Raw genomic sequence first — 26,925 nt, 5'->3', positions numbered from 1 at the left:
ATTACGCACAGTTTGCGAGAGTGCCGCGCTTGTAGAGGTCCAATAATCGATTGATCGATAGATCGGTAAATTTCCCCCCACAGGAAGGAGAATTCGAAAGGGAAAGAAAGATCGGTAAAATCGTATATCGTATAATAATAATAATTGAAAGAACAAGTCGGGTAAATAATTTGTTCCTGAATATTTAAATCAGCGAATCGGTTGTAATTCTGTAAGGAATCAGGAAGAACGAAACAAAAAAAAAAAAAAAGAAAAACATCACCGATCGCCCGAAGACCGTCGGCAGAACGGCGTCACGGCGGGCGTAGTGAGCGTCGGGACGTCGGGGTCCCAGCCTCCGGGGCAGGCGTCGGCCAACGCGGCGCTTCTCGGCTCGTTTTCGAACAGCGGCGCCGAGAGCGCTGGCATATCGATATCGTCGTCGTCAGAGTCGAGGAACAACTCGGATATGGTGCTCCAAGTGTTCGACACCCTCGTGGCCGTCCACGAGGAACCGATTTACGCCGACTACCCATCCTACCACGAGGCCGACCCGATCACCCATTCGCCCCAGCAGTCCCATCCCCAGTACAGCAGCAGCAGCAGCAGCAACAATAACAACAACAACAACAACAACAACAACCATCATCATCATCATCATCAACATCATCATCACCACCAAAACCACCAATTGTCGAGGATCGTTAATTCGGGGAACGGTATGCCCGCCCCCCTTTCGCCCGATCACGCTACTCATACACCAGGTAATATTTAATTCGGCTTTGGGAATACCTGGGAAAATTCTTGGGAAACCTGGAAAAAGTCGGGGAAACTTGATAAATGGGAATGGAATTTTCAAGCGATCCAAGAAACGAAATCGTTCTTGTACAAAGTACTGACGATCTTGAGGAAAGAGAGAAAGAAGGAAAAAAATTATCGTCGCACTGAAAATTTTACTCGGTCGCAACCACTTTGTACATTCTATATATATATTACTTACACTGAGGAAAATTTCGATTGCTATAGTCGTTAGAAAAATTGAGTGAAACATGTATCGTTGAAAATGAACTGTTTGAATATTGTTGGAATTACGGAAAACGAGGCACGCCTTAACCATTTTGCGCCTTTGTCGATATTTACTCTACTTTTTTATTCAAACAAGGCTTTAACCTCGATTTATCGCTGCGCGAGCATTAAATTTTCGCAACGGTTACGAGAAAATATAGTAACGGATACTAGACATTCCGGTGACAGCTGGAAAACTAATTTTCATTTTCTACCTAGAACTGTATTTTTCCATTGTGGTAAAAAATGAAAATAGTTAAGAACTGATTGTGAGCGATAACCGGAAATAAAAATTTCTCTCAGTGTAATACCAAACCTTCTTTCCTTCGTTTTGTTTCTTACGGAAAAATCTCTGGATATATTTTGTGAATTGATAGACAGTGAGACAGTTACTAGATAATATTAAAGGTGTTGGTATTAACGTGTAAAAATAAAAAAAAAAAAATTGTTAATAATCAGCGTGATATTTTTTAATGGTTACTGGAAAAATCCTATTATCATTGAGTTGGATTACCTGGAAAGGTCGGGTAATTTCAGATTCCAAAAAACGTACGAAACCTGTTATATGTCGTACAATTTTGTTACACACGTACGTTCTTCTACTCTATACACAATACCGGGATTCGATAATGAATTTCTGATCAGTGAATTAATGAAACTTGGATACACTTTTGCAGGGAAATTGTTATTTTTTTTGTTACCTCGGAATTGGATGAAATTCAGTGAATGGTCGTAATGCCGTATTAACAAAGTCAGATTTTGGGGAATTTCAACGCCGTCGGTTGTTCCAAAGTTTTGAAACTTCGGAAGCGAAATGATTGCTGAATATTACATTCATTCATTGGTTCGTCGTTGGAACTATTATTTCGATCAAGTCTTATCCGTGCAAACTTCAAATACTGCGTATATATTTGTATACGAAGTTTCTAAATTCTCAGATTTTCTATAAAAATTTTCACTTGTATTCCACAGCCGAGACATTGAGATCAAATTTTGTGTTATAGTTTGATCGGTCGATTCTTACGTAATAATGTGTGAAACTCGTTGTCAGGAATTTGATGATTTTGCGTGACTTTGAATGTGAGGTATATGCAAAATTTTTTTTCAAATCATGCAGAGGATATGGATTTATACTACCTTCGAAAGAATTTCTGCGGGCGTCCTTATGATCGGATAAAATCGTCGAAGATCGTTACTTTCAGAGAACGGTAGAAAAGAGTTTGAAATTTTTGACGAGAGAGTTGCGGTAGAAGAGAATGAAAAATGTATCGAAATAAACTCCTCGTTATATGATTGAAACTCTGGAGTATCAAATTGAGAATCGCTTGGGTATTTGGAAATTTCGATTTGGAAGTCACCGTCAGACTACTTCGTAGTAGAACTTATCACAATTGCTCCGAGTATGAGGATCAGTTTGTAGAAATCGATGTTGAAATGGCAAACGGTAATATTTGTAAATGAAAGAAATCCTTTGAGGATATCAATTTCCCGATTGAAAATCTTCCGCCGATACGATTATATATTTTTTTTTTTTAAAGAAAAATCTCGCAACTCAACGGCGATTGTAAAGTTTCGATGAAATTACAATCGTGGAAAAATCGGTTGAAGGCGGGAAATTTGATTGAAAACTTGGCAATAATTACAAATTATCGAAATTCAATTACAAGTTGTCACAGTTTTTATTGCTTTTGAACAATTTTTTTTTTCTACATCACGCTGTATTATTCGTTACACTTTATCGCAGTCGAAATTGCTGTTTTTTTTTTTCACGGATGATTTTGTTCGTTATTATAATTCGAATCGTACAACCAATCCATAGTTAATATTTTTTTTGACTAATGTAAGTCGCAGCTCGAGCTTGCAATCTTAGAATTGTTGAATTGTTTCACTTTTAAAAAAATCGTCTCCTCCTCCTCCTTCTTCTTCTATTTCGTAAAATTAGAATCTTGCGTTTCATCACGCGCATTTGCGTTAACTGTGCACATGTATGAAATTACGAACCTAACAATTCACGTGAAATTTCGTTAAAAATTGCGAACATTGAAATTCTCGCTAAAACCTCGACGATTCTCATGCAAAATTTTGGACGACGTACATTTCTTTTCTTGCTAATTCCGATGGTCATTTTTTTTTCTCAAGATCGTTATCAGTACTTACCAGAATGTTTACAGAGGTACCCGGTGCTTGGATTTTTAGATCGTTAGATATGTCAGGAAATAGAAGCAATTACATTGAGTAATTTTCGGTTATCCTACACGCTTAAAATATATATACATATATATATATATATATATTGTTCGCTTTTAAAATCTACCAGGATAAGTCGCAGAGATTAGATATATAAGCAAAAATTAAGAGGGTCTTGGGATCCTGAGAAATCCTAAAGCGTAAAAATGTATAATTCGGAACATTTCTTGTTGTTTTCTATGTTCGTTATACTCGTCTTGGAACAAAATCTAATTTCGTAATTCATGTTTTAGTCATTGACTCGTTTTCAACGAATCTCTACGACATTTTTGTGTTTTTTCTTCTTTTCCTTTTCCTACCATTTCTCGTTTTCTTGTTATTATTCATTTTCTCGACCTTTGTAACGAACAGAAAATTTTATCCGTCATATTCTTTGGTTTTATAGATTACGAGATGAAACAAAAAAGAAAAGGAAAAGGAAAAGAAAAGAAATAGCCACTATAAATATACGTATAATATACATATATATATATATTTTGACTTTACAAAGAAGATGAAATATTAAAAGAGGCTAATGACGTTTCGAAATTATTAGATATATCGAAAAGAAAAAAGAAAATGATGTGCAACAATTTAAATCATTTTGATTACAAGCCAAACAGCGAAAAGGACTAAAAGTCGACTTATTTTTTACATTTATCCGGTTGAGAAAGAAAAATCTCTTCTCTCTGTATGATTGTACCTTTTTTAATGCATACGTGTGTATATATAGATATATAATATATGTATACCCTTCCACGAAAGAAGGAATCATAGTTATGCGAGGTCCAATAAAACAGAGCCGTAATTATTACGAGTGTGGGAGAGTTCGCAGGTCACTGTCATAAGTCGAGGAAGAACAATGGCCGCTCGGCCATAAGCGCCTCGAGTAACTCTCGTATTATATATACATACATACATACATACATACATACATATTATACATGTATATATTATATAAATACACGCTGCTTGATATATACACGAGCAGTATAAAGATTCACCTCTTTCAGACATATACTTGGGTATATATTTTTATAACCTCCGTTGTACGATGCGTATACCTACCTAAGTACCTACCTGTGTATATTTTTCGTCTTTTCTTCATTTTTCAAACTGTATTCTCACAGTTTTATATTCATTACGAACAATACGACGGCGGTGACGTGCGTCACATTTACGTGACTAATTGCTTTAACTTGAAACCGTGATTCATGATTATACTCACTCTGCGAAGCGAAAAGAAATTTAATAATGCTGGTTTAAAAGATGAAACTGAGGATAATTGGATTAAACTTTAATGAAACATTTAGATATACGATGATATGTAATGAAAGTCTTATATATATAATGAAGTCTGTATGAAAATCGTCGAACATAGATTTACATAATTCAGTTATTGCTGATTTCCGGATTGTAATACTATACGATAAACTTAATTGTGCTCGATTGGGAAATATTCAAATTTGTTTTTTTTTTTTAAAAAAAGAAAGAAAAAACATAAACCAAATGCATTTCGAATGTTTGGCTATTTTTTTCTTTTTTTTTTTAATCTGTTAACACGTCGACAAGTATTTAATGTAGAATTGAAAATATTGAAAGAAACCCAAAGTATAAGAGGTTGCAATATAATGTAATAGTTGGCCAAGCTGAACAAATCCCCATCATTCCTTTGTAATATTAATAATATTTTAAGATTGTATATCTCGTTGCGGTATTCCGCATTACATTGAACCTTATCGCTTTTTTTTGTTTTCTTTTCCTCCTCTAAACCGCTAATAAAATTCCGTCTGCGATACAGGAACAATTATATTTCCATTATTATTCTATTCCTCTTCGTTATACGAGAGTTGGATGGAAAATTGATGAGGCAATAATTGAAAAAGGCTGCGAAGGTGGCATTTTTTTTTTTTTTTTATTTTTTTTTTTCTCGAGACAAAATATTGAGAAAAAAATAACTAGAAGTAAAAAAAAAATATGGCAACAATTACAGACTCTTTCCAATTCCCATCTTCAATTGCAGCTTTCCGAATTGAAAGCTCCGTCTTGTTCCCCGTTAGGCGTAGAGTAGGAAATGGAGAAAAATTTCGGATCCCGGTACGGGAAGAAGTTTGTGGATCGTTGTTCGGAGCGTCTGGAGGGCCCCGGGAGCTTGGCAGCTGTCCCAGAATCGGCGCGTGCCAGGCCCAAAGCCCAGGCTCGGCACCTGTTGTCCAGCTGACTGATACGCCGGCGCTGCCGCTGTTGCTTTTGCTTTTGCTGTTGCTCTTGCCCCTCGCTCGCAGACACTCTATAACCGTTTTTCTGCCTTTTTGTTTCAGCCCATTACTCCGGGTACGGGGACGAGGGCTCCGAATACCACGATCTTGCACAGAATCACCAAACGCCTCATCACTACGGCGTCGACCCCTCGTCCGAGTTTTATAACCACGCCGGCATCCACTTGGAGTCCAAGTACCAGCCGCCCCAAGCCTTCAAGAACTACGTCCGAGGTAAGGAAAACTTTTGACGTCGCCGAAATGCTTCTCTGAAACTTGAAGGAAAGATATTGAAATATTTTTGAGAAACAAACGAGTTTCGAGTTCAAAGTTACGATAAGGAACAATTTTGATAAATAAAACTTTGATGGAGTAAAATTCCGAAAATTCAAACGTACCAACACAGCGTAGTTTTACTTAACGAGTGGATGTAGAAAATCAGAAGGACCACACACTGAGAGAAATTTTTATGTCCGATCACCGCTCAGTCCTTAATTATATTCATTTTTTTTTACCACAATCGAAAAATATTGTTCTACGTAAAAAATGAAAATTATTTTTCTAGCCGTTACCGGAAAGTCTGGTATCCGTTGCTGTTCTTTCTCGTTACGATCACTGTTGCTATATTTTCTCGTAACTGTTGCGAAAATTTAATGCTCTTGCAACGATAAATTGACGTTAAAGGCTTGTTTGACTAAAAAAGTAGAGTAAACCTCGCAAAACTGATTTTCCGTTGCAATTACCAAAAAAGAATCGACGGTAGCGCGAAATGGTTACGCTTACCTCGTTTTTCGTAATTCCAACAATATTCAAACAGTATTTTTTTAACGATATCTGTTTTACTCAATTTTTCTAGTTACTACAAATAATGAAATTTTTCTCCGTGCAGGATTTCGAATGTAAAACTATCGAAAATCCAAAACGAAGAAAGATCAAAGTGTTGAAATTTCGGCAAGCCAGAAATTCACAGAACTGAAAATCTTCGATCATACGGAATTTCGATGTTTCGGATTTTCTAATTTTCTCATTTCCGCACTTTCGGAGCTTTGACGTTTCGTCGAAGTTTGATTTTCTTTATTTCAAGTTTCGCAACAAAAAAAAATTCGCATTCCGGCGCGAATTTAGGAAGTTTTCAAATTCGAAATTTCAACCCCTCCCTCCGCCTCTTCTCGTATCGAAAATGTAGAACACCGGAAAAGATCAAGAGATTTTATGAAATACCCACTTATAATTGGAGTCGTTAGTGAAAGTTCTACAAAATATGAGGAGGTCAGTCCGATCTCTACTTTTCTTAACTACGTATACGTTTATAACAGTTCAAACTAGCTGTGAAGACAGAAAAAAGCGTAACTTTGGTCAGGGAATTTTCGAATGGAAATTAACCGGCAACTCGGTAATTCTAATTTTCTGACCTACCGATTGTTCGTGAATTTCCAGTTATCACGTCAATTGTGAAATGTGAAAAAGAAAGTCGACGAGGTCAAATCGTGTACTGTTAAAGAAATGAATGATAATTTAAGAAGAGCAGAAAAGCAGAAAAGCCCGTCAAGTCAAGTATACATGGATTCGAGCTGGCAGGTTGATTCGGAAAGCTTTGATTTCCATCACGGATAGCTTCCCGGATATGTTAAAACCGGAAGTGGTGTATGTTTTAAAAGTTTCGTAAGCATGTATATATCGGCTCGTCTGTCTTACCAGGTAATCGATCTCTCGACGGTATTCCGTGCATAGACTGAATGGCTGGAAGTGATTTTACCCTGTCGTAAGCTTTTCAGTTTGACTAATTGTCCAAATATCAAGATATTTGATGTAAAAGAATTTCGGAAAAACTTCCGTACTTGGAAAGAATTTCGAATACTGTAATAGAATGTTTGATTCACCGCTGGGAGGTCTGTAAAATTTCAATTTCTTTTTTATTTCATCCGTTGCGTGGTTATAAAACAAATTTTAGTTTTTCGAAATCTGGTAAATCGTTGAGATACTTGGAACGATGCGCTTCTACTGTTTAAAAATTGTCGATTCAACGTACATATATAATTTACACACGGTAGATAATTGCAGCTTTCGTTTATATTATTGCAGACTTTGGTTTCAACCGGTGACACATATGTATTATACATCTTGCTAACGAATTGATTAATCCTAAACGCGATGATGAAACTTCACTGTATAAACAAAGAAAACTCATCATCATCATCATCATCATTATTTCCCAACTCTTTTTATAAAAACACAAGGGGATTTTTTCTGCGTCATATATCCAATCGCAAAAAGTCATATCACTAAGAAAAATTTCATTTGTCATAGTAACTAGAAAAATTGAGTAAAACAGGTATCGTTAAAAAAAGCTGTTCGAATATTGTTGGTGTTACGAAAAACGAAGTACGCGTAACCATTTCGCGCTATCGTCGATCCTTTTTCGGTAATTGCAACGCAAAATCAGCTTGTTCGGTTTACTCTACTTTTTTAGTCAAACAAGGCTTCAACGTTAATTTATCGTTGCACGAACATTAAATTTTCGCAACAGTTATGCGAAAATACAGTAACAGTGATCGTAATGAGAAAGAATAGCAACCGATACCAGACTTTCCGGTAACAGCTAGAAAACTAATTTTCATTTTCCACCTAGAACTGTATTTTTCGATCGTGGTAAAAAATGAAAACAGTCGAGGACTGAGCGATAACCGGAAATAAAAATTTCTCTCATTGTACGGATACAGGAGAAGGTACATAGGTGATACGGACTCAGTTCTCAGAGTCGATTCCACGTCGAAAACTTTGTCGATGTAAAGTAATGTGAAAATTTTTCATATCCCTGGGAAAAACGAATGATCCGTATTTACTCGTCAATCAGGTCGCTATCAGGAAACGTATAGCGAGGGAGGATACGGCCAGTACGATGGCACGTCCTTTCAAACTGTCCCTGGAAGCGGTACCGGGGGTGTTTCGGCGGCGGGTAGCGATCAGTGGGGTGTCGGCCCTCTGAGCGATCACCTATCGCACCATCCTGCCTTCCTCTCCGGCCTTCCACCCCGGGATTCGTCCAACCCTCATCACCCGTCCTCCATTGCTAACAATCCGGACCAAAAACCGCTCTTGCAGAGCCAGATGTTACCTGGTTACACGGGTATGTACAACTTATTTAAGTACAATTACGTAAAACCGGTCTATTTATACCGGGTTCAACGTGCCTGTTAACATTTTTTTAATTCATTCTTCTTTTGTTTTTTTTATTTTTATTTTTTTTATTCTTTAAATCAAGTGACTCTCGTTACAGTCATCGGCTATCGCAATCATCTTGTTTTTTTTTTTTTTTTTTGCACATATATACATATATATATATTGGAAAATTCACGGTGTCAAGTCCACTCCGATTAGTGTAAAATTAAACATCATGGGTGTATAAATCGTTTGATTCCTCTGACACGAAAGTGGTCCTAAAATCAACACAAAAATAGTTTGGACTTCTATGAGAATATTTTCGTTGTTACATTCAACAAATAATTTCTAACAGTACAACCTTTTAATTTTAATTTATCACCTACCAAGAGAGTGTTTTATCCATTTGATATCCGTGTGTATTGATTTAGCTGAAAAATCGCCGAATTCAAGCTTCCAAATCTAACGTGACGACGAAAAAATAAGGAAATTCGAAAAGAAGTGGAAGAAAAAAAAACACTTCCGAAAAACAATTACCGATACTGGAATTTTTTCGAATCGTGGCGTTTGAAACGATCCGCGGCTCCAAAGTCGGTGTAACGATAATTCGAGTTAGTTCAATGATTCTCAAAATCAGTTCCAGTCCGATATTTTGCATTTCGTTGGGTTATGCAGCGTACGAATGTCTGAATAATTCGTCTCCGGTGGGTCGATGAAGGGATATGATTAAATGTGAAATTTTTTTTTCATTGTGACAGGGGGCGGTCCATGCTTTACAGGTTCAGGACCGATTCAGCTATGGCAATTCCTGCTTGAATTGTTGACCGACAAGGCATGCCAGGGATTTATATCGTGGACGGGTGACGGATGGGAATTTAAATTGACAGATCCTGACGAGGTTGCACGTCGCTGGGGTATAAGAAAGAATAAACCTAAGATGAATTACGAGAAATTGAGTCGCGGTTTACGTTACTACTACGACAAAAATATAATCCATAAAACAGCCGGCAAGCGATACGTATATCGTTTCGTATGTGATCTACAAACTCTTCTTGGGTACGTTTATAACACATTGTTACATATGTATGTATACGATATCCGTATTAACTTTAGTTTTGTGTCAGTATTACTTAGAAATGTCAAAGTCTTTATACGTGTAGAATTTCCGCAACGGTTGCTATTTTTTATTTATTTTATTTTATTTTTCCTTAAGATTGTTGCCGGAATCGAGTAACGACGACAACTATTAATTATCATTCAATTTTATATCCCCGCTTTTTCATTTTTTCTCTTTATTATCCACATTGACAGATACAGCCCTGAGGATTTGCATGCAATGGTGGACCTGAAAGTTGAAGAGAAGGAAAAAGACTGAATTTTTGTCAGACAATGTACGCTGGGACGTATTAACGCTGTTTAAAAAAAAAAAAAAAAAAAACTGAAACGAAAAAAAAACAAAAAATGAAACGAATAACATTCATTGATCCTTCGTGAAAGAAAGAACAAATAATAAAATAAACAAACGAAAACAGCAACAAACCACAGCAAAAAGCAACAAAGAAAACACAGTAACTTGAGAGAGAACAATGATAATTCGATTAGGGATGGGACGATGCTGCAAAGTCGAAACGAAATAGAATAAAATAAAAGAGGATAACGTCTATTCTTAAACGCAAGCCATTTCCGATATGTATCGTGTAAAAAAGAACCCTGATACGTATAAAAAAACTACGTGTAGATCGTGAAACCCTCTCGTCTTGTTAATATTAATAATCGATTAATTGCCTCCCTCCTCTTATCAAGATTTATACATACCAGATATGAATATTATACATAAATATATATATAATATATTTACACATAAATTCATATATACATACATGTATATATATATATATATTTGATAAAAAGCCGGAGGTTTCTTCAGGCGCTTGACGATCTTACACATTAGTTTATAATACCAGCGAACAAATTTTCACCGTACCACCCAAACTAAATTGTAACATCTCTATTCTCTGTATGTTCATATCACTGTATATTAATATACCCACGATGTGTATCTCGACGTAGTGTCACCCAAAATTATCGATATACATTTCGTTATAATAATCGTAAAGATAAGTGAAATTGTTTGAGAGTAGATGTTAAAAAAAAATATATTTGCATGTATACACTTAACTCGGATCGTATCGCTAGCGGAATCTAAACCGCTAAGACCTTCGCAAAAGCGACGTACTGCGGTGTATATATAATACCAGTATTTATGTGATAATAATCGCACTTTGACGTGTTTTTTTTTTTTTTTTTTTTTTTTTTTTTCACTTTGCGGCAGTTTATAATTATCGTTGGAAACCATTGTGTTTCGTCCCGTAACTTGACACGTCGGTTTTGATATACTAAAGCGACGTAGATTCTTTGGAATTATAACAAAATTTTACATTGCTCTCAATTATTATTCATTATACAGCGTAAACACGATTCTTTTTTTTTTTTTTTTCCGCTTTCGTTCCAACTCAATCAAATTTTCGACGTCTCTTTTCAGTTGCGTACATGTATGGTTCGCTTTATTCGTACAAAAGTTTAATCGCTCAGCGTGCGCAAATTCATAACACTCCTGCAATGTATAAAATTTGTCAAGAAAAAAAAAAAAAAAAAAAAAAAAAAAAAAGAAAATCAGACACAAATCGATCGGCTAGACTTGAATATCGTCACAAATCTTACTTGCCGACGATCGTAACGGTAAGTTCGAAGCCAACAATGAACAAAAAGACACACTAATGACAAGCGGTCGCATCTGTGGTGATGAGTTTAAAAAATTTTTCACAAACTAGATAAGACGGATAGTAATAAAAATATGACAGAGAAAAAACTATAAGTTTTTAACTAAATGAAATAAAAGTAATAATGATAACAATAACAACAACAACAACAATAATAATAATAATAACAATAATCATGGCATAATTAATAATTTAAACCGAAGAGTGTATGGAAAAAAAAAAATTCTTTTCATGCGTATAGTTACGAGTGCATGTATCCGAAACAGAATCGTCCTTTCCCTAAGTAAACAATGAAAGTAAAGTGAAAACAATAATCAATGAGTATACGTAGTATATATGTATATATATATATATATATATGTGTGTGTATATATGTATACACTATATACATAGATAGATAAAAGAAAAAAGTAGGTGAAACTAATTTGAGAATATGGGAAACGTGATTTTTGTCATATGCTCTCCATTCACACGGAGTACCTATATATACATTTATATATATATATATATACATATGCATATATATATATATATATATATATATATATATGCGCGTGTGTGTATAATGTTTAAATCGAATCGGTCGTATGTACCAAAGACAGGGTCCGCATACCATTGGTGCCTAAAAAGTAATGACTAAATTGTGAATTTGTTTTTAAGTGATTATTAATTTGCTACACAAGAATTTTAGAGGATATTTATAGCATGTAACTCGACAATTTTTACATATTATATATATATTATACATATAGATTTCTAATGTTACATGATAATATCTAAAGAAAGAAAGAGAGAAAGTAAGAAAAAGAGAGAACGACGAATAGATAAAAAGGAGAGAAATGAAAAAAAAATGATAAACACTGTGGATCATCGGTTCGTCGATGATACGATGTATCTAAATTATTTATGTCCCATCCTTTTTAACATGTGTGTTATTATCTTGTTGATAAATAACACGATATGTGATTGTTATTATTCTAATTTTACTACAATAAATGATTATGTCTATTTTATCGTTTATCAATTATAAAAAAAAAAAAAAAACAACACAAAAAAAAACTCACTATCCGTATATCAATTATTTTATCATTATATTATTACACGTGTCATACTTTACTTTATTTTATTTTACCTTACAATTTTTATTCATAATTTCTCATGCAAAACTCGTGAAATATTAAATACAGAAATCGAAGTAAAGTAAATTTGATGAATGCATGTAGACTCGCGGGTGAGTAATAAATGAAAAGAAGTTCCGCCAATTTTAATGCCAAGGGAATTTCACCTCGCGCAGAATCACCGCGAACGATATATCTTGACGACAATTTATATATCCGATCTTATATATCACATGAGTGCAATACTAAGAAAAAAGTTGAAAAAAAAAAATTAAAAGAAATAGAATTTGATGTTATCCGTAATTTAATCACTTGTCGCAAGTAACGGTCTAAAGTATAAAATTTGCAAAATAGAATATACGTATCACAATGGTTCAAAACGGTTGAAGATCTGATGTACCGGGGCAATCTCTTTAAACTTGAAAACCAACCGCGCATGCGCCAAATAATTCAATCTCATTGGTCGGCCAAATCTTCACGCAGCGATATTCTTGACTGCGATGCAGGCGGGCCAACCTGCGCAAAATGTGTACGTTTGAATTTTGAAAGAGCGTGAGCATTAAATTCCGACCGTTCTTTGAAGAATCAACTTTCCGACCCGACAACAAATGCTTCCCAAACCTTTCCGAGTCATGGCCTCGATTATTTAAGATTCTAACCTCGAAATTTCGTATCAACTACATCGTCGACAGAAACAGTTTAACAGCTGAAACTCGGGATGGCCAGCCTGCGCGAACAGCCGATAAAACTCGCGCATGCGCGGTTGATTTTCAAGTTTCAAGAGATTGTCCCGGTATACGCAAGAACATAGGTTGTATATTTCATGGATATACTGTATATAATTATGACTTGTAATACTATGCGTATACCTAGATATACATATAGATATTCATCTAGAATAAAGTAGAAGAATTAATTCATATAAGGTTCTCTTCATTTTGATCACGTCACAGGAACCTTCCGAATGCTACTGCTGCATATTACGAGTCGTGCATGTAAGGACATTATACGAGGTAAGTGTACGTTTTGGGCTTTTATAATTCGACAGATTTGCGAATAAAGCGTTTTCGTTCAAACTTTAATGCCTACCCGCCTTTGACTGCAATTAGTTCCAACTAATGATATTTCCGGGCTGTGATTAATCTCGCTAATTTTCTCACGTCGTATCTGTATAAAACAGATAGCGCGACACGTGTATTATACGAAAAACTAGGTACATTCGTTGGAGTGAGCATGTCGGGTGCTGGAAGGCATTGTAACACGAATAAATAGACACATAAATTTGATTGCTAAAAAACCATAGCCATTATTCAACGAGGATTTCACGTTGTTCTCGTAACTAAAATTACTCTATACACATTTCAATATACGCGGCTGAAAACTTCGGAGACTTCAATCCGAACCCCGACAAAATTTTAAACAATTACCAGAAATAAGATAAACAGGCGATATTAAAGTTGAGAGATTAGCTACGTAGGTGTGATATGAGCACAGGCATATATTTAATTTATGTTTCTATTCCGCTACTCTCAATCCGTTTATTATTTCATTTTTCTAATCGAAACGAAATAATCAACAAGATATAAAATTATGATGAAATTTGCGTTGCTCTCGTAGATTGAATTTCGCTATTCGATGTAACGCGCAATTTATTCATATATTATATACGTGACGCAGAGTGCGGCTCCAAGACACGTGTCGAAATTTACCACGATGAGCAGATGTGGGATCGCTTTGGAATATTTGTAGATTGGATACGCCTCGTTACGCTTTGATTACGCTATCGGCGGTGATTACGTCGCTCCCCAGGGAGACTTTGGACGAGGATGCGCGAGACTCGAGTTTATGGGCGGACCGGAATCCGATTGGCTAGTCGAGTCTCCGCCCAAATTGGCCTGCGTCTTTATCCTCTTTCGCGTGGGCCGCGTCGACACAACAGCGTCGACTTCGAAGCGACTTGCGCGATTCAGATTTGCGCGGGAGTCGGCGATTTTACAAAAACGCCTGCAACGACTGAAAGCGACGCGAGGCGAATGCGAGGAGAGCTCAATTCGGACCATTCGAGTATTAGCTAACGACAAAACAGGGGTGGGACATTCGGAGAAGCGTTGGCTAACACTGATATACGTTAGTTGTAAATTACTATATTTTGTTGAGTAAACTAAACTCTCAATTTTCCAATTAAAATGTAAATTCGAAAATATTGTTACACTAATAAGAGAACGTAAGTACTTTTTTTTTTTTTTTTTTTTTTGCTCGAGAATTATGAAAAAAAAATTTTCTTTCAAAGAAGGTGTGCACGAATTGTTCAATAATAATATCTCGTTATATTCAATGCATAACAAAGTTTTGAAAAAGCGTTAGCTGACGTTAAAAAACTGTAGCGAGCAAAACAAGCAAACGTTACCAATCGTCATCACTTGATGGGTGGGATACAAAAATTGACTAAAAAAAAAAAATAAAGCGTTAGCCAATATTTGACTGGCTCCAATTGTCCTGGAATAATTATGTAATTCGCTTTCACGTTACCGGATTCAAAAGAGAGTATACACAACGCTCATCTCGTATAGATGTAACATTTCATAGTTCGACAATGAAGCGACATGTGTAAACGTAACAAGTGTAGACACGTGGGACAATGAGCTCTCGACTAATTCTCGGCGAGAGAAGATTATACGACTGTACTTACACCTAGCAGCCAAGCGTCTACATAGGCGTGGAGCATCCACGTTATGTACTTAGTTATACAATGAGACAAAACGGCGCGCGCGCGACTCGCTTTGTTCAACGAATTCTCGCTCGCGGGCTTCTGCGGCGTTGGCACGAGACCGATGAATGTGCCTACAAGAGTGAAAATAGTCACGTAAGAACTCGCGCACGCGACTCGACGGCGCAACAAGTGGTTCGGAATTTGATAACGCACCGTGTGTGTGTTCTAGGGACAAATCGCTTTGTTCGATAGATCCGAAGGTTCGTTCGTTACTCGGTCGGTGACGTCGTAACCTGTGACCTGTAAACATTTTTCTCTCTATTTCTACGCTGTGTCTGTATTACGGTGGTTATCCAAAAAAAAGATATTTTTTTTTTTACGATGTTACGATTTCTCACAAAACTGTTTACGATGGAACAAAAAAATCTCATTCAAATTTGAGCACGATCGGATAAGATTTATGGGTCCCACTTTCGAGTTTTCGTTTTTACATTGAAATAACTACAACACGTGAAAAAAAAAATTGCTCAACTTTTAACTCACCGTCGATTTCACCCGAAAATATAGACTAGAATGAAACATAACAGAAACTTTTTCTTTACTCTGAATTTAATACGATTTTATTTGATTTTTCAATTTTTTTCAGTCTCAAGTCACAATAATTCTCAAAATATGCAAAACTGAATGAAATATCTGGACAACTTTTTTGTACTAAATATTATTACCTATAAAAAATCTAGTAATCTCGATATTTTTCATTTTCGTCTATATTTCGTCTATACATACGCGAAATCGACGATGAGTCAAGTTGAAGCATTTTTTTACGTGTTAGGTATTTTAACGTAAAAACGCAAACTCGAAAGTGAGACCTCTGAACCTTATCCGATCGAGCTCAAATTTTCAAGGAAATTATTTTTTATCATAAACAACAGTTTTATGAGGAAGGAGCACCGAAAAAAAATACATTCCCTATTTGCTGAACCACTCTAGTATACGCCTTATATGTTTTATTGTTTTCGTTAAAGCTTCTGACCTGCAAGCATGCTGGCTGCGACTTGCGTGCTTTGTCTCTTCGAATCGTACATAGTGTGAAATACGGTGAGTACGGCAGTTTGCGTGCACGTTGGTCCACACTTTGGAACCTCCGGGCAGCGTGGGAGTTCATGCTGCAGCGTAAATTATAGAGCCGGCGGATGCGACGGTGAAAAGCGGATAAAAAAAGAACGGTCTAAAGTAGTCTTGTAACGTAAGAAAAAAGAATGCGGAAAATTTTAAATCAACTCTGGAGACTTCCGCTTTGGATGAAGAATCATCACTGCCGTTTATCTTTGGCCGAGTTTCAACTGACCTGCATATAATATTACACACGTATGATCATGAAATTCTTAATAATATAGTTAGATATATATTATATACTTGTGTATATTCTACAGGAACTATATGAATTGCTCAAAATACTTGTATAAAAAATTCCATACTACTGTATTACAGTACCTACGAGTCTTGATGACAGTTAAATTTATTGTAAAAAGTTGTATTTTATCGTACGTTTTATTCCATTTTGACTTGATATCGCAAATCACCGCATTTCTGTGACTCAAGTATACAAATCACATAGTATATGAACCAACTCACAATATTTTTTTGTTCCGTTGGATATAAGTTTGCAATGTTCATAAATTACACGCTGGATCTCAACATATTGTTTCTCGCATTTGTGTTACACTACCAACATAAAATTATGAACAGAGCGCATTATGTTGTATTAAATATAATCTGTGAATATATAACGGATATGCATGTAACGTGTATGAAAATGTCTAGCTGTCTGTATACCTATAAATGTATAATAAAGAATGATCTGAAAACCAAGCCGATTCGTAAAATTAATTACTCTTCATAATTTATACGTCATTTATAAAGACTTGTGTATCAGAAGCGAAAACGAGATGAAACCCTGCACCTATTCCAGTAGGCCAAATTCAGACCGGAAGCTGCTAGGCATAAGAGAGCTGGGGTGTGCGTTCTAACGGAGGAAGTGCCGTTCTCGAAATAACATTGAACTCTTACGAAACGAAAACGTATACTTCCCACGTTTCAAGGACACGTGAGAATATCAATTTTTTTTTCCCCGTAACATATAATCGTAAGTTGGTAATTGCAGAAGTAATTTTCAAAGCCCAAGACGTTGGCAATAAGACTAACTGAATAGACTGATTATCAAAATGGAAATAGGAGGCTGGGAGGACAGTATGTGGAATACGAGGGTTTGTCCATCAACTCGGCCACTTTTTTTTCGACCATCTCAGATCTGCCCCATAATTGGTTATATCAAAGTACTACTAAAAGGTACTCTATGTGAATTTTTTCAGATTTTTTAATTCATTATTCTTTCTTTAATTCATTATGCATTCGAGAAGAATTTTTGCAAAAATTTTTACCAAAAAAGGAAGAAATTATTTTTTTTTTATTCAAGATTGATCCTTTTTTTTTGCTGAAAAAATTACAGAGTCTTCCAATATGTGTGACAATATCATCAAAAAATCGCCAGAGTGGCACGGGTCGAGGTTCTAGGGTAAAAAAAAATGAAGCCACACAATTTCGGTCGAGGTTCCGGTATAAAAAAATTAACATATGAGCTTACATTCACGATAAGACTCAAAATCCAGATGAAAAACGCGAATGTTGTAACGGAAGAAGGTGAAACTTGAGATCTAGATCGAATTACTATAAACGAGCTACGATTAAGTGTATTTCAGAGTTGACGCACAAGCAGATCGCAGTTTTGATAACCCAAGCTCACTCCGCAAGTAGGTATTTATAGGGAAAAATCATTTTTGTTCACCAAACGATAAGTTTTGAAGTGAATAAAAAATTTATCGAGTAAATTAAGACTTGTCTTGCGCCTAACCACAGGCAGCCAAACTAACGCAACACGAAAGTGTCTGGAGAGAAGCAACTGAGCAGGCGCAGAAACGAAGCGACAAATTCCAGATAAATTAACTTGAACTATTTGGTGTCGGACGCGAGGAATAACTTATTCTTACACGATGAATTCTAAACAAAATTGACTTAGTCGTACAACAAATTCCACGTAATCCGAATCAGCAGGGATCATGCTGCACAGTTCAATCCTAATCTTAATACCGCGTAGGAATCAGCTGACAACGAGCAGAACTCGACAGTGTAGAATTAAGTGTTGTGGTATTAAACTGTGTTGGTTTAACTAATATGGAAAAACCCCTCGTGACCTTGTAATTCAAGTTAAGTTGAGGATAAGTTTGTGTAGCATTGAAAATGTAGGGTTAAACCCTGGTGAAAATTTCTACCACTACGAGTTTGTACGGAAATTGAAACATTTCGTAATATTCGGTACAAAATTGTAATGATGCGTAGTGTTCTATATAGAATTGTAGATTTACGTTAAAAGTCACAGTGTCTTGCAGATTTTTAACTGAACAAATACAAACTTTTATGAAAATCTACAAGTCTTTAGGATGAACTACGTATATTGACTATTTTTTACGAAAACAATTTGTTCTACTTAATTGTACGGTATGTCTCAATTACCCGAAACATTGGTGAAAAATCGTAGAAATAATTTTCACCAGGAAAAGCTTCTCAGTATCAGTACATGGAGTAAAGTCTCTTCTGCGTTACTCAAGGTCCGATTAGTCGAGATAAAGTCGTTTGAATCGATTCCGCGACCAGAGGATTTGGACTCTGTAAATCACAGGAAATGTGAGGATAATTCTTTCAGAACATTTTATTCTATTTATCGCAGATTTTGCTAAATATGGTAACGGTTTATTCAGGCTCTATACCGAAGTAATTTTGAAGAAGAAATTCATCGCGCACAAGTCTCGACTAGCTGTGAACAATATAGTAAAAATAGCGGCCAAAAAACATGAAATGTTCTTGCGGTTGCTTGGAAAACGAGAAAGGGATGCAGGTATAAGGGATTCGTAGCAAAGACGTTGCGCTTCAGATCAATTTCAGTATATTGATTCCGCTTTTTAATCCTACAACATGTGTTAAATGTCGGTGTACAGTACGTGAACAAGTTGCCAAATGATATTGAAATGGTGTCTAAAAAAAACCTGGCAAAATGATTGAACATGAGATAGGTGACTATTGAATTAGAATGGAGAGGTATAATATATAATAGCGTCCGCAGGATCTCATAAGTAGTATATCAGAAAGGAATGAGTGCAGTTTGAAAGGATATATTGAGTTCTGGCCTGCGCGCAGGCGCAATACAACTCCGGAGAATACGATTTGTATAATATAATATTGTTTGATAAAACCTGTACTAAAATAAATGAATAAAAGAATTTCTGAGTGTTTTCTTTATATTTCGACTACTAAAGATAGCATGCTTGTTTGCAAGTCGTTTGTGCGTTCCTGTGGGTTCGATGACTCAAGTAGGGGTCTTTCGAATCGGTTTGCAGGCGAAAAGTTTTTGACTCGGAATAAAAGTAAGTTCCTCTTTGCATTCTTTGTAATAATAGTAACGCTTCAATGAAACACCGAAATTCCTTTGGTAATGAACCTTGTCCAAGGAATGTTGCAAGAGTAATGGATGAGTCGCTGTCCCAATCGTCTGCGATCAACGGACCTAGTGAGAGCAGAAAATGGAAAGAATTTCTACGTCATTTCTGTCCTGTTGATACCACGCTGTTTTCGCTGCGTTTTCCGAGTTCCTGGGGGTCCAATGAGTCGGGAGAGGGTCATTTAAATCTTATCTGAGACCGAAAAATTTCGGCTCTAAAAATGAAAAAAAAGCAAGGCTAACCCCTTTGCATTTTTGGCGAAAATTTTCGCGATTTTTAAAAGTGCCGGAATAAAATCTTTCAGGCACTATTCCGACGTAGTTTTTCGAGAGGAATCGATTAGGCGCAGTCCCAATGCGCTGCGAGCAACGCATCAAAAGTTACAGCCAAAAAACGGGAACCTGTTTTTTCGACATTTTTCAGCAGGTGCTTTTTCCTTCGTAATTTCTCTCCTGTTGATCCCACGCTGCTTTCGCTGCGTTTTCCGAGTTCCTGGGGGTCCAATTAGTCGGGGGAGGGTCATTTTAATCGAATCTGAGACTGAAAATTTTCGGCTCCAAAAATGGAAAAAAAGTAAGGCTAACCCCTTTGCATTTTTGGCGGAAATTTCCGCGATTTTTCAAAGTGCCGAAATAAATTCTTTCAGGCACTATTCCGACGTAGTTTTGCGAGAGGAATCGATTGGGCGCAGTCCCAATGCGCTGCGAGCAACGCATCAAAAGTTACAGCCAAGAAACGAAAACCTGTTTTTTCGACATTTTTCAGCAGGTGCTTTTTTCTTCGTAATTTCTCTCCTGTTGATCCCACGCTGCTTTCGCTGCGTTTTCCGAGTTCCTGGGGGTCCAATCAGTCGGGGGAGGGTCATTTAAATCGAATCTGGGACCGAAAATTTTCGGCTCCAAAAATGCAAAAAAAGTAAGGCTAACCCCTTTGCATTTTTAGCGGAAATTTTCGCAATTTTTGAAAGTGCCGTAATAAATTCTTTCAGGCACTATTCCGACGTAGTTTTGCGAGAGGAATCGATTGGGCGCAGTCCCAATGCGCTGCGAGCAACGCATCAAAAGTTACAGCCAAAAAACGAAAACCTGTTTTTTCGACACTTTTCAGCAGGTGCTTTTTCCTTCGTAATTTCTCTCCTGTTGATCCCACGCCGCTTTCGCTGCGTTTTCCGAGTTCCTAAGGGTCCAAATAGTCGGGAGAGGGTCAGTTGAATCAAATCTGAGACCGAAAATTTCCGGCTCCAATAATGAAAAAAAAAGTAAGGCTAACTCCTTTGCATTTTTGGCGAAAATTTTCGCGATTTTTAAAAGTGCCGGAATAAATTCTTTCAGGCACTATTCCGACGTAGTTTTGCCAGAAGAATCGATTGGGCGCAGTCTCAATGCGCTGCGAGCAGCGCATCAAAAGTTACAGCCAAAAAACGAGAACCTGTTTTTTCGACATTTTTCAGCAGGTGCTTTTTCCTTCGTAATTTCTCTCCTGTTGATCCCACGCTGCTTTCGCTGCGTTTTCCGAGTTCCTGGGGGTCCGATTAGTCGGGGAAGGGTCATTTAAATCGAATCTGAGACCGAAAATTTTCGGCTCCAAAAATGAAAAAAGAGTAAGGCTAACCCCTTTGCATTTTTGGCGAAAATTTTCGCGATTTTTAAAAGTGCCGGAATAAATTCATTCAGGCACTATTCCGACGTAGTTTTGCGAGAGGAATCGATTGGGCGCAGTCCCAATGCGCTGCGAGCAACGCATCAAAAGTTACAGCCAAAAAACGAGAACCTGTTTTTTCGACATTTTTCAGCAGGTGCTTTTTCCTTCGTAATTTCTCTCCTGTTGATCCCACGCTGCTTTCGCTGCGTTTTCCGAGTTCTTGGGGGTCCAATCAGTCGGGAGAGGGTCATTTAAATCGAATCTGAGACCGAAAATTTTCGGCTCCAAAAATGCAAAAAAAGTAAGGCTAACCCCTTTGCATTTTTGGCGAAAATTTTCGCGATTTTTAAAAGTGCCGGAATAAAATCTTTCAGGCACTATTCCGACGTAGTTTTTCGAGAGGAATCGATTAGGCGCAGTCCCAATGCGCTGCGAGCAACGCATCAAAAGTTACAGCCAAAAAACGGGAACCTGTTTTTTCGACATTTTTCAGCAGGTGCTTTTTCCTTCGTAATTTCTCTCCTGTTGATCCCACGCTGCTTTCGCTGCGTTTTCCGAGTTCCTGGGGGTCCAATTAGTCGGGGGAGGGTCATTTTAATCGAATCTGAGACTGAAAATTTTCGGCTCCAAAAATGGAAAAAAAGTAAGGCTAACCCCTTTGCATTTTTGGCGGAAATTTCCGCGATTTTTCAAAGTGCCGAAATAAATTCTTTCAGGCACTATTCCGACGTAGTTTTGCGAGAGGAATCGATTGGGCGCAGTCCCAATGCGCTGCGAGCAACGCATCAAAAGTTACAGCCAAGAAACGAAAACCTGTTTTTTCGACATTTTTCAGCAGGTGCTTTTTTCTTCGTAATTTCTCTCCTGTTGATCCCACGCTGCTTTCGCTGCGTTTTCCGAGTTCCTGGGGGTCCAATCAGTCGGGGGAGGGTCATTTAAATCGAATCTGGGACCGAAAATTTTCGGCTCCAAAAATGCAAAAAAAGTAAGGCTAACCCCTTTGCATTTTTAGCGGAAATTTTCGCAATTTTTGAAAGTGCCGTAATAAATTCTTTCAGGCACTATTCCGACGTAGTTTTGCGAGAGGAATCGATTGGGCGCAGTCCCAATGCGCTGCGAGCAACGCATCAAAAGTTACAGCCAAAAAACGAAAACCTGTTTTTTCGACACTTTTCAGCAGGTGCTTTTTCCTTCGTAATTTCTCTCCTGTTGATCCCACGCTGCTTTCGCTGCGTTTTCCGAGTTCCTGGGGGTCCAATGAGTCGGGAGAGGGTCATTTAAATCTCATCTGAGACCGAAAAATTTCGGCTCTAAAAATGAAAAAAAAGCAAGGCTAACCCCTTTGCATTTTTGGCGAAAATTTTCGCGATTTTTAAAAGTGCCGGAATAAAATCTTTCAGGCACTATTCCGACGTAGTTTTTCGAGAGGAATCGATTAGGCGCAGTCCCAATGCGCTGCGAGCAACGCATCAAAAGTTACAGCCAAAAAACGGGAACCTGTTTTTTCGACATTTTTCAGCAGGTGCTTTTTCCTTCGTAATTTCTCTCCTGTTGATCCCACGCTGCTTTCGCTGCGTTTTCCGAGTTCCTGGGGGTCCAATTAGTCGGGGGAGGGTCATTTTAATCGAATCTGAGACTGAAAATTTTCGGCTCCAAAAATGGAAAAAAAGTAAGGCTAACCCCTTTGCATTTTTGGCGGAAATTTCCGCGATTTTTCAAAGTGCCGAAATAAATTCTTTCAGGCACTATTCCGACGTAGTTTTGCGAGAGGAATCGATTGGGCGCAGTCCCAATGCGCTGCGAGCAACGCATCAAAAGTTACAGCCAAGAAACGAAAACCTGTTTTTTCGACATTTTTCAGCAGGTGCTTTTTTCTTCGTAATTTCTCTCCTGTTGATCCCACGCTGCTTTCGCTGCGTTTTCCGAGTTCCTGGGGGTCCAATCAGTCGGGGGAGGGTCATTTAAATCGAATCTGGGACCGAAAATTTTCGGCTCCAAAAATGCAAAAAAAGTAAGGCTAACCCCTTTGCATTTTTAGCGGAAATTTTCGCAATTTTTGAAAGTGCCGTAATAAATTCTTTCAGGCACTATTCCGACGTAGTTTTGCGAGAGGAATCGATTGGGCGCAGTCCCAATGCGCTGCGAGCAACGCATCAAAAGTTACAGCCAAAAAACGAAAACCTGTTTTTTCGACACTTTTCAGCAGGTGCTTTTTCCTTCGTAATTTCTCTCCTGTTGATCCCACGCTGCTTTCGCTGCGTTTTCCGAGTTCCTGGGGGTTCAATCAGTCGGGGGAGGGTCATTTAAATCGAATCGGAGACCGAAAATTTTCAGCTCCAAGAATGAAAAAAAAGTAAGGCTAACCCCTTTGCATTTTTGGCGGAAATTTTCGCGATTTTTCAAAGTGCCGGAATAAATTCTTTCAGGCACTATTCCGACGTAGTTTTGCGAGAGGAATCGATTGGGCGCAGTCCCAATGCGCCGCGAGCAACGCATCAAAAGTTACAGCCAAAAAACGAGAACCTGTTTTTTCGACATTTTTCAGCAGGTGCTTTTTCCTTCGTAATTTCTCTCCTGTTGATCCCACGCTGCTTTCGCTGCGTTTTGCGAGTTCCTGGGGGTCCAATTAGTCGGGGGAGGGTCATTTAAATCGAATCTGAGACCGAAAATTTTCGGCTCCAAAAATGAAAAAAAAGTAAGGCTAACCCCTTTGCAATTTTGGCGAAAATTTTCGCAATTTTTAAAAGTGCCGGAATAAATTCTTTTAGGCACTATTCCGACGTAGTTTTGCGAGAGGAATCGATTGGGCGCAGTTTCAATGCGCTGCGAGCAACGCTTCAAAACTTACAGCCAAAAAACGAGAACCTGTTTTTTCGACATTTTTCAGCAGGTGCATTTTTCTTCGTAATTTCTCTCCTGTTGATCCCACGCTGCTTTCGCTGCGTTTTCCGAGTTCCTGGGGGTCCAATTAGTCGGAGGAGGGTCATTTTAATCGAATCTAGACTGAAAATTTTCGGCTCCAAAAATGAAAAAAAAGTAAGGCTAATCCCTTTGCATTTTTGGCGAAAAATTTCGCGATTTTTAAAAGTGCCGGAATAAATTCTTACAGGCACTATGCCGACGTAGTTTTGCGAGAGGAATCGATTGGGCGCAGTCCCAATGCGCTGCGAGCAACGCATCAGAAGTTACAGCCAAAAAACGAGAACCTGTTTTTTCGACATTTTTCAGCAGGTGCTTTTTCCTTCGTAATTTCTCTCCTGTTGATCCCACGCTGCTTTCGCTGCGTTTTCCGAGTTCCTGGGGGTCCAATTAGTCGGGGGAGGGTCATTTAAATCGAATCTGAGACCGAAAATTTTCGGCTCCAAAAATGCAAAAAAAGTAAGGCTAACCCCTTTGCATTTTTAGCGGAAATTTTCGCAATTTTTGAAAGTGCCGTAATAAATTCTTTCAGGCACTATTCCGACGTAGTTTTGCGAGAGGAATCGATTGGGCGCAGTCCCAATGCGCTGCGAGCAACGCATCAAAAGTTACAGCCAAAAAACGAAAACCTGTTTTTTCGGCACTTTTCAGCAGGTGCTTTTTCCTTCGTAATTTCTCTCCTGTTGATCCCACGCTGCTTTCGCTGCGTTTTCCGAGTTCTTGGGGGTCCAATCAGTCGGGAGAGGGTCATTTAAATCGAATCTGAGACCGAAAATTTTCGGCTCCAAAAATGCAAAAAAAGTAAGGCTAACCCCTTTGCATTTTTGGCGAAAATTTTCGCGATTTTTAAAAGTGCCGGAATAAAATCTTTCAGGCACTATTCCGACGTAGTTTTGCGAGAGGAATCGATTGGGCGCAGTTCCAATGCGCTGCGAGCAACGCATCAAAAGTTACAGCCAAAAAACGAGAACCTGTTTTTTCGACATTTTTCAGCAGGTGCTTTTTCCTTCGTAATTTCTCTCCTGTTGATCCCACGCTGCTTTCGCTGCGTTTTCCGAGTTCCTGGGGGTCCAATTAGTCGGGGGAGGGTCATTTAAATCGAATCTGAGACCGAAAATTTTCGACTCCAAAAATGAAAAAAAAGTAAGGCTAACCCCTTTGCATTTTTGGCGGAAATTTTCGCGATTTTTCAAAGTGCCGGAATAAATTCTTTCAGGCACTATTCCGACGTAGTTTTGCGAGAGGAATCGATTGGGCGCAGTTCCAATGCGCTGCGAGCAACGCATCAAAAGTCGCAGCCAAAAAACGAGAACCTGTTTTTTCGACATTTTTCAGCAGGTGCTTTTTCCTCCGTAATTTCTCTCCTGTTGATCCCACGCTGCTTTCGCTGCGTTTTCCGAGTTCCTAGGGGTCCAATTAGTCGGGGGAGGGTCATTCAAATCGAATCTGAGACCGAAAATTTTCGACTCCAAAAATGAAAAAAGAGTAAGGCTAACCCCTTTGCATTTTTGGCGGAAATTTTCGCGATTTTTCAAAGTGCCGAAATAAATTCTTTCAGGCACTATTCCGACGTAGTTTTGCGAGAGGAATCGATTGGGCGCAGTCCCAATGCGCTGCGAGCAACGCATCAAAAGTTACAGCCAAAAAACGAGAACCTGTTTTTTCGACGTTTTTCAGCAGGTGCTTTTTCCCTTGTAATTTCTCTCCTGTTGATCCCACGCTGCTTTCGCTGCGTTTTCCGAGTTCCTGGGGGTCCAATCAGTCGGGGGAGGGTCATTTGAATCGAATCTGGGACCGAAAATTTTCGGCTCTAAAAATGCAAAAAAAGTAAGGCTAACCCCTTTGCATTTTTGGCGGAAATTTTCGCAATTTTTGAAAGTGCCGTAATAAATTCTTTCAGGCACTATTCCGACGTAGTTTTGCGAGAGGAATCGATTGGGCGCAGTCCCAATGCGCTGCGAGCAACGCATCAAAAGTTACAGCCAAAAAACGAAAACCTGTTTTTTCGACACTTTTCAGCAGGTGCTTTTTCCGTCGTAATTTCTCTCCTGTTGATCCCACGCTGCTTTCGCTGCGTTTTCCGAGTTCTATGGGGTCCAATCAGTCGGGAGAGGGTCATTTAAATCGAATCTGAGACCGAAAATTTTCGGCTCCAAAAATGCAAAAAAAGTAAGGCTAACCCCTTTGCATTTTTGGCGAAAATTTTCGCGATTTTTAAAAGTGCCGGAATAAAATCTTTCAGGCACTATTCCGACGTAGTTTTGCGAGAGGAATCGATTGGGCGCAGTTCCAATGCGCTGCGAGCAACGCATCAAAAGTTACAGCCAAAAAACGAGAACCTGTTTTTTCGACATTTTTCAGCAGGTGCTTTTTCCTTCGTAATTTCTCTCCTGTTGATCCCACGCTGCTTTCGCTGCGTTTTCCGAGTTCCTGGGGGTCCAATTAGTCGGGGGAGGGTCATTTAAATCGAATCTGAGACCGAAAATTTTCGACTCCAAAAATGAAAAAAAAGTAAGG

At 38.1% G+C, this 26,925-nt stretch overlaps 1 protein-coding gene across 2 annotated transcripts in view; it reads left to right on the top strand.

Moving 5' to 3' along the window:
• pnt (ETS transcription factor pointed) overlaps positions 1-10,161 on the top strand; it is a 147,008-nt gene extending 136,847 nt beyond the window's left edge. For both annotated transcript variants that reach the window (XM_046621928.2, XM_046621929.2), the window contains 4 exons: positions 5,592-5,762; positions 8,383-8,655; positions 9,446-9,743; positions 9,999-10,161. In XM_046621928.2, the coding sequence (XP_046477884.1) occupies positions 5,592-5,762; positions 8,383-8,655; positions 9,446-9,743; positions 9,999-10,062 (806 nt within the window). In that variant the 3' untranslated portion in view covers positions 10,063-10,161. The remainder of the gene's footprint in view (positions 1-5,591; positions 5,763-8,382; positions 8,656-9,445; positions 9,744-9,998) is intronic.
• The last annotated feature ends 16,764 nt before the right edge of the window (positions 10,162-26,925 follow it).

The sequence above is a fragment of the Neodiprion pinetum genome, chromosome 4 (assembly GCF_021155775.2).
Source record: "Neodiprion pinetum isolate iyNeoPine1 chromosome 4, iyNeoPine1.2, whole genome shotgun sequence".
Lineage (NCBI taxonomy): Eukaryota > Metazoa > Arthropoda > Insecta > Hymenoptera > Diprionidae > Neodiprion > Neodiprion pinetum.
Note: the sequence above shows the minus strand (reverse complement) of the source record. Positions and strands in the feature narration are given on the sequence as shown.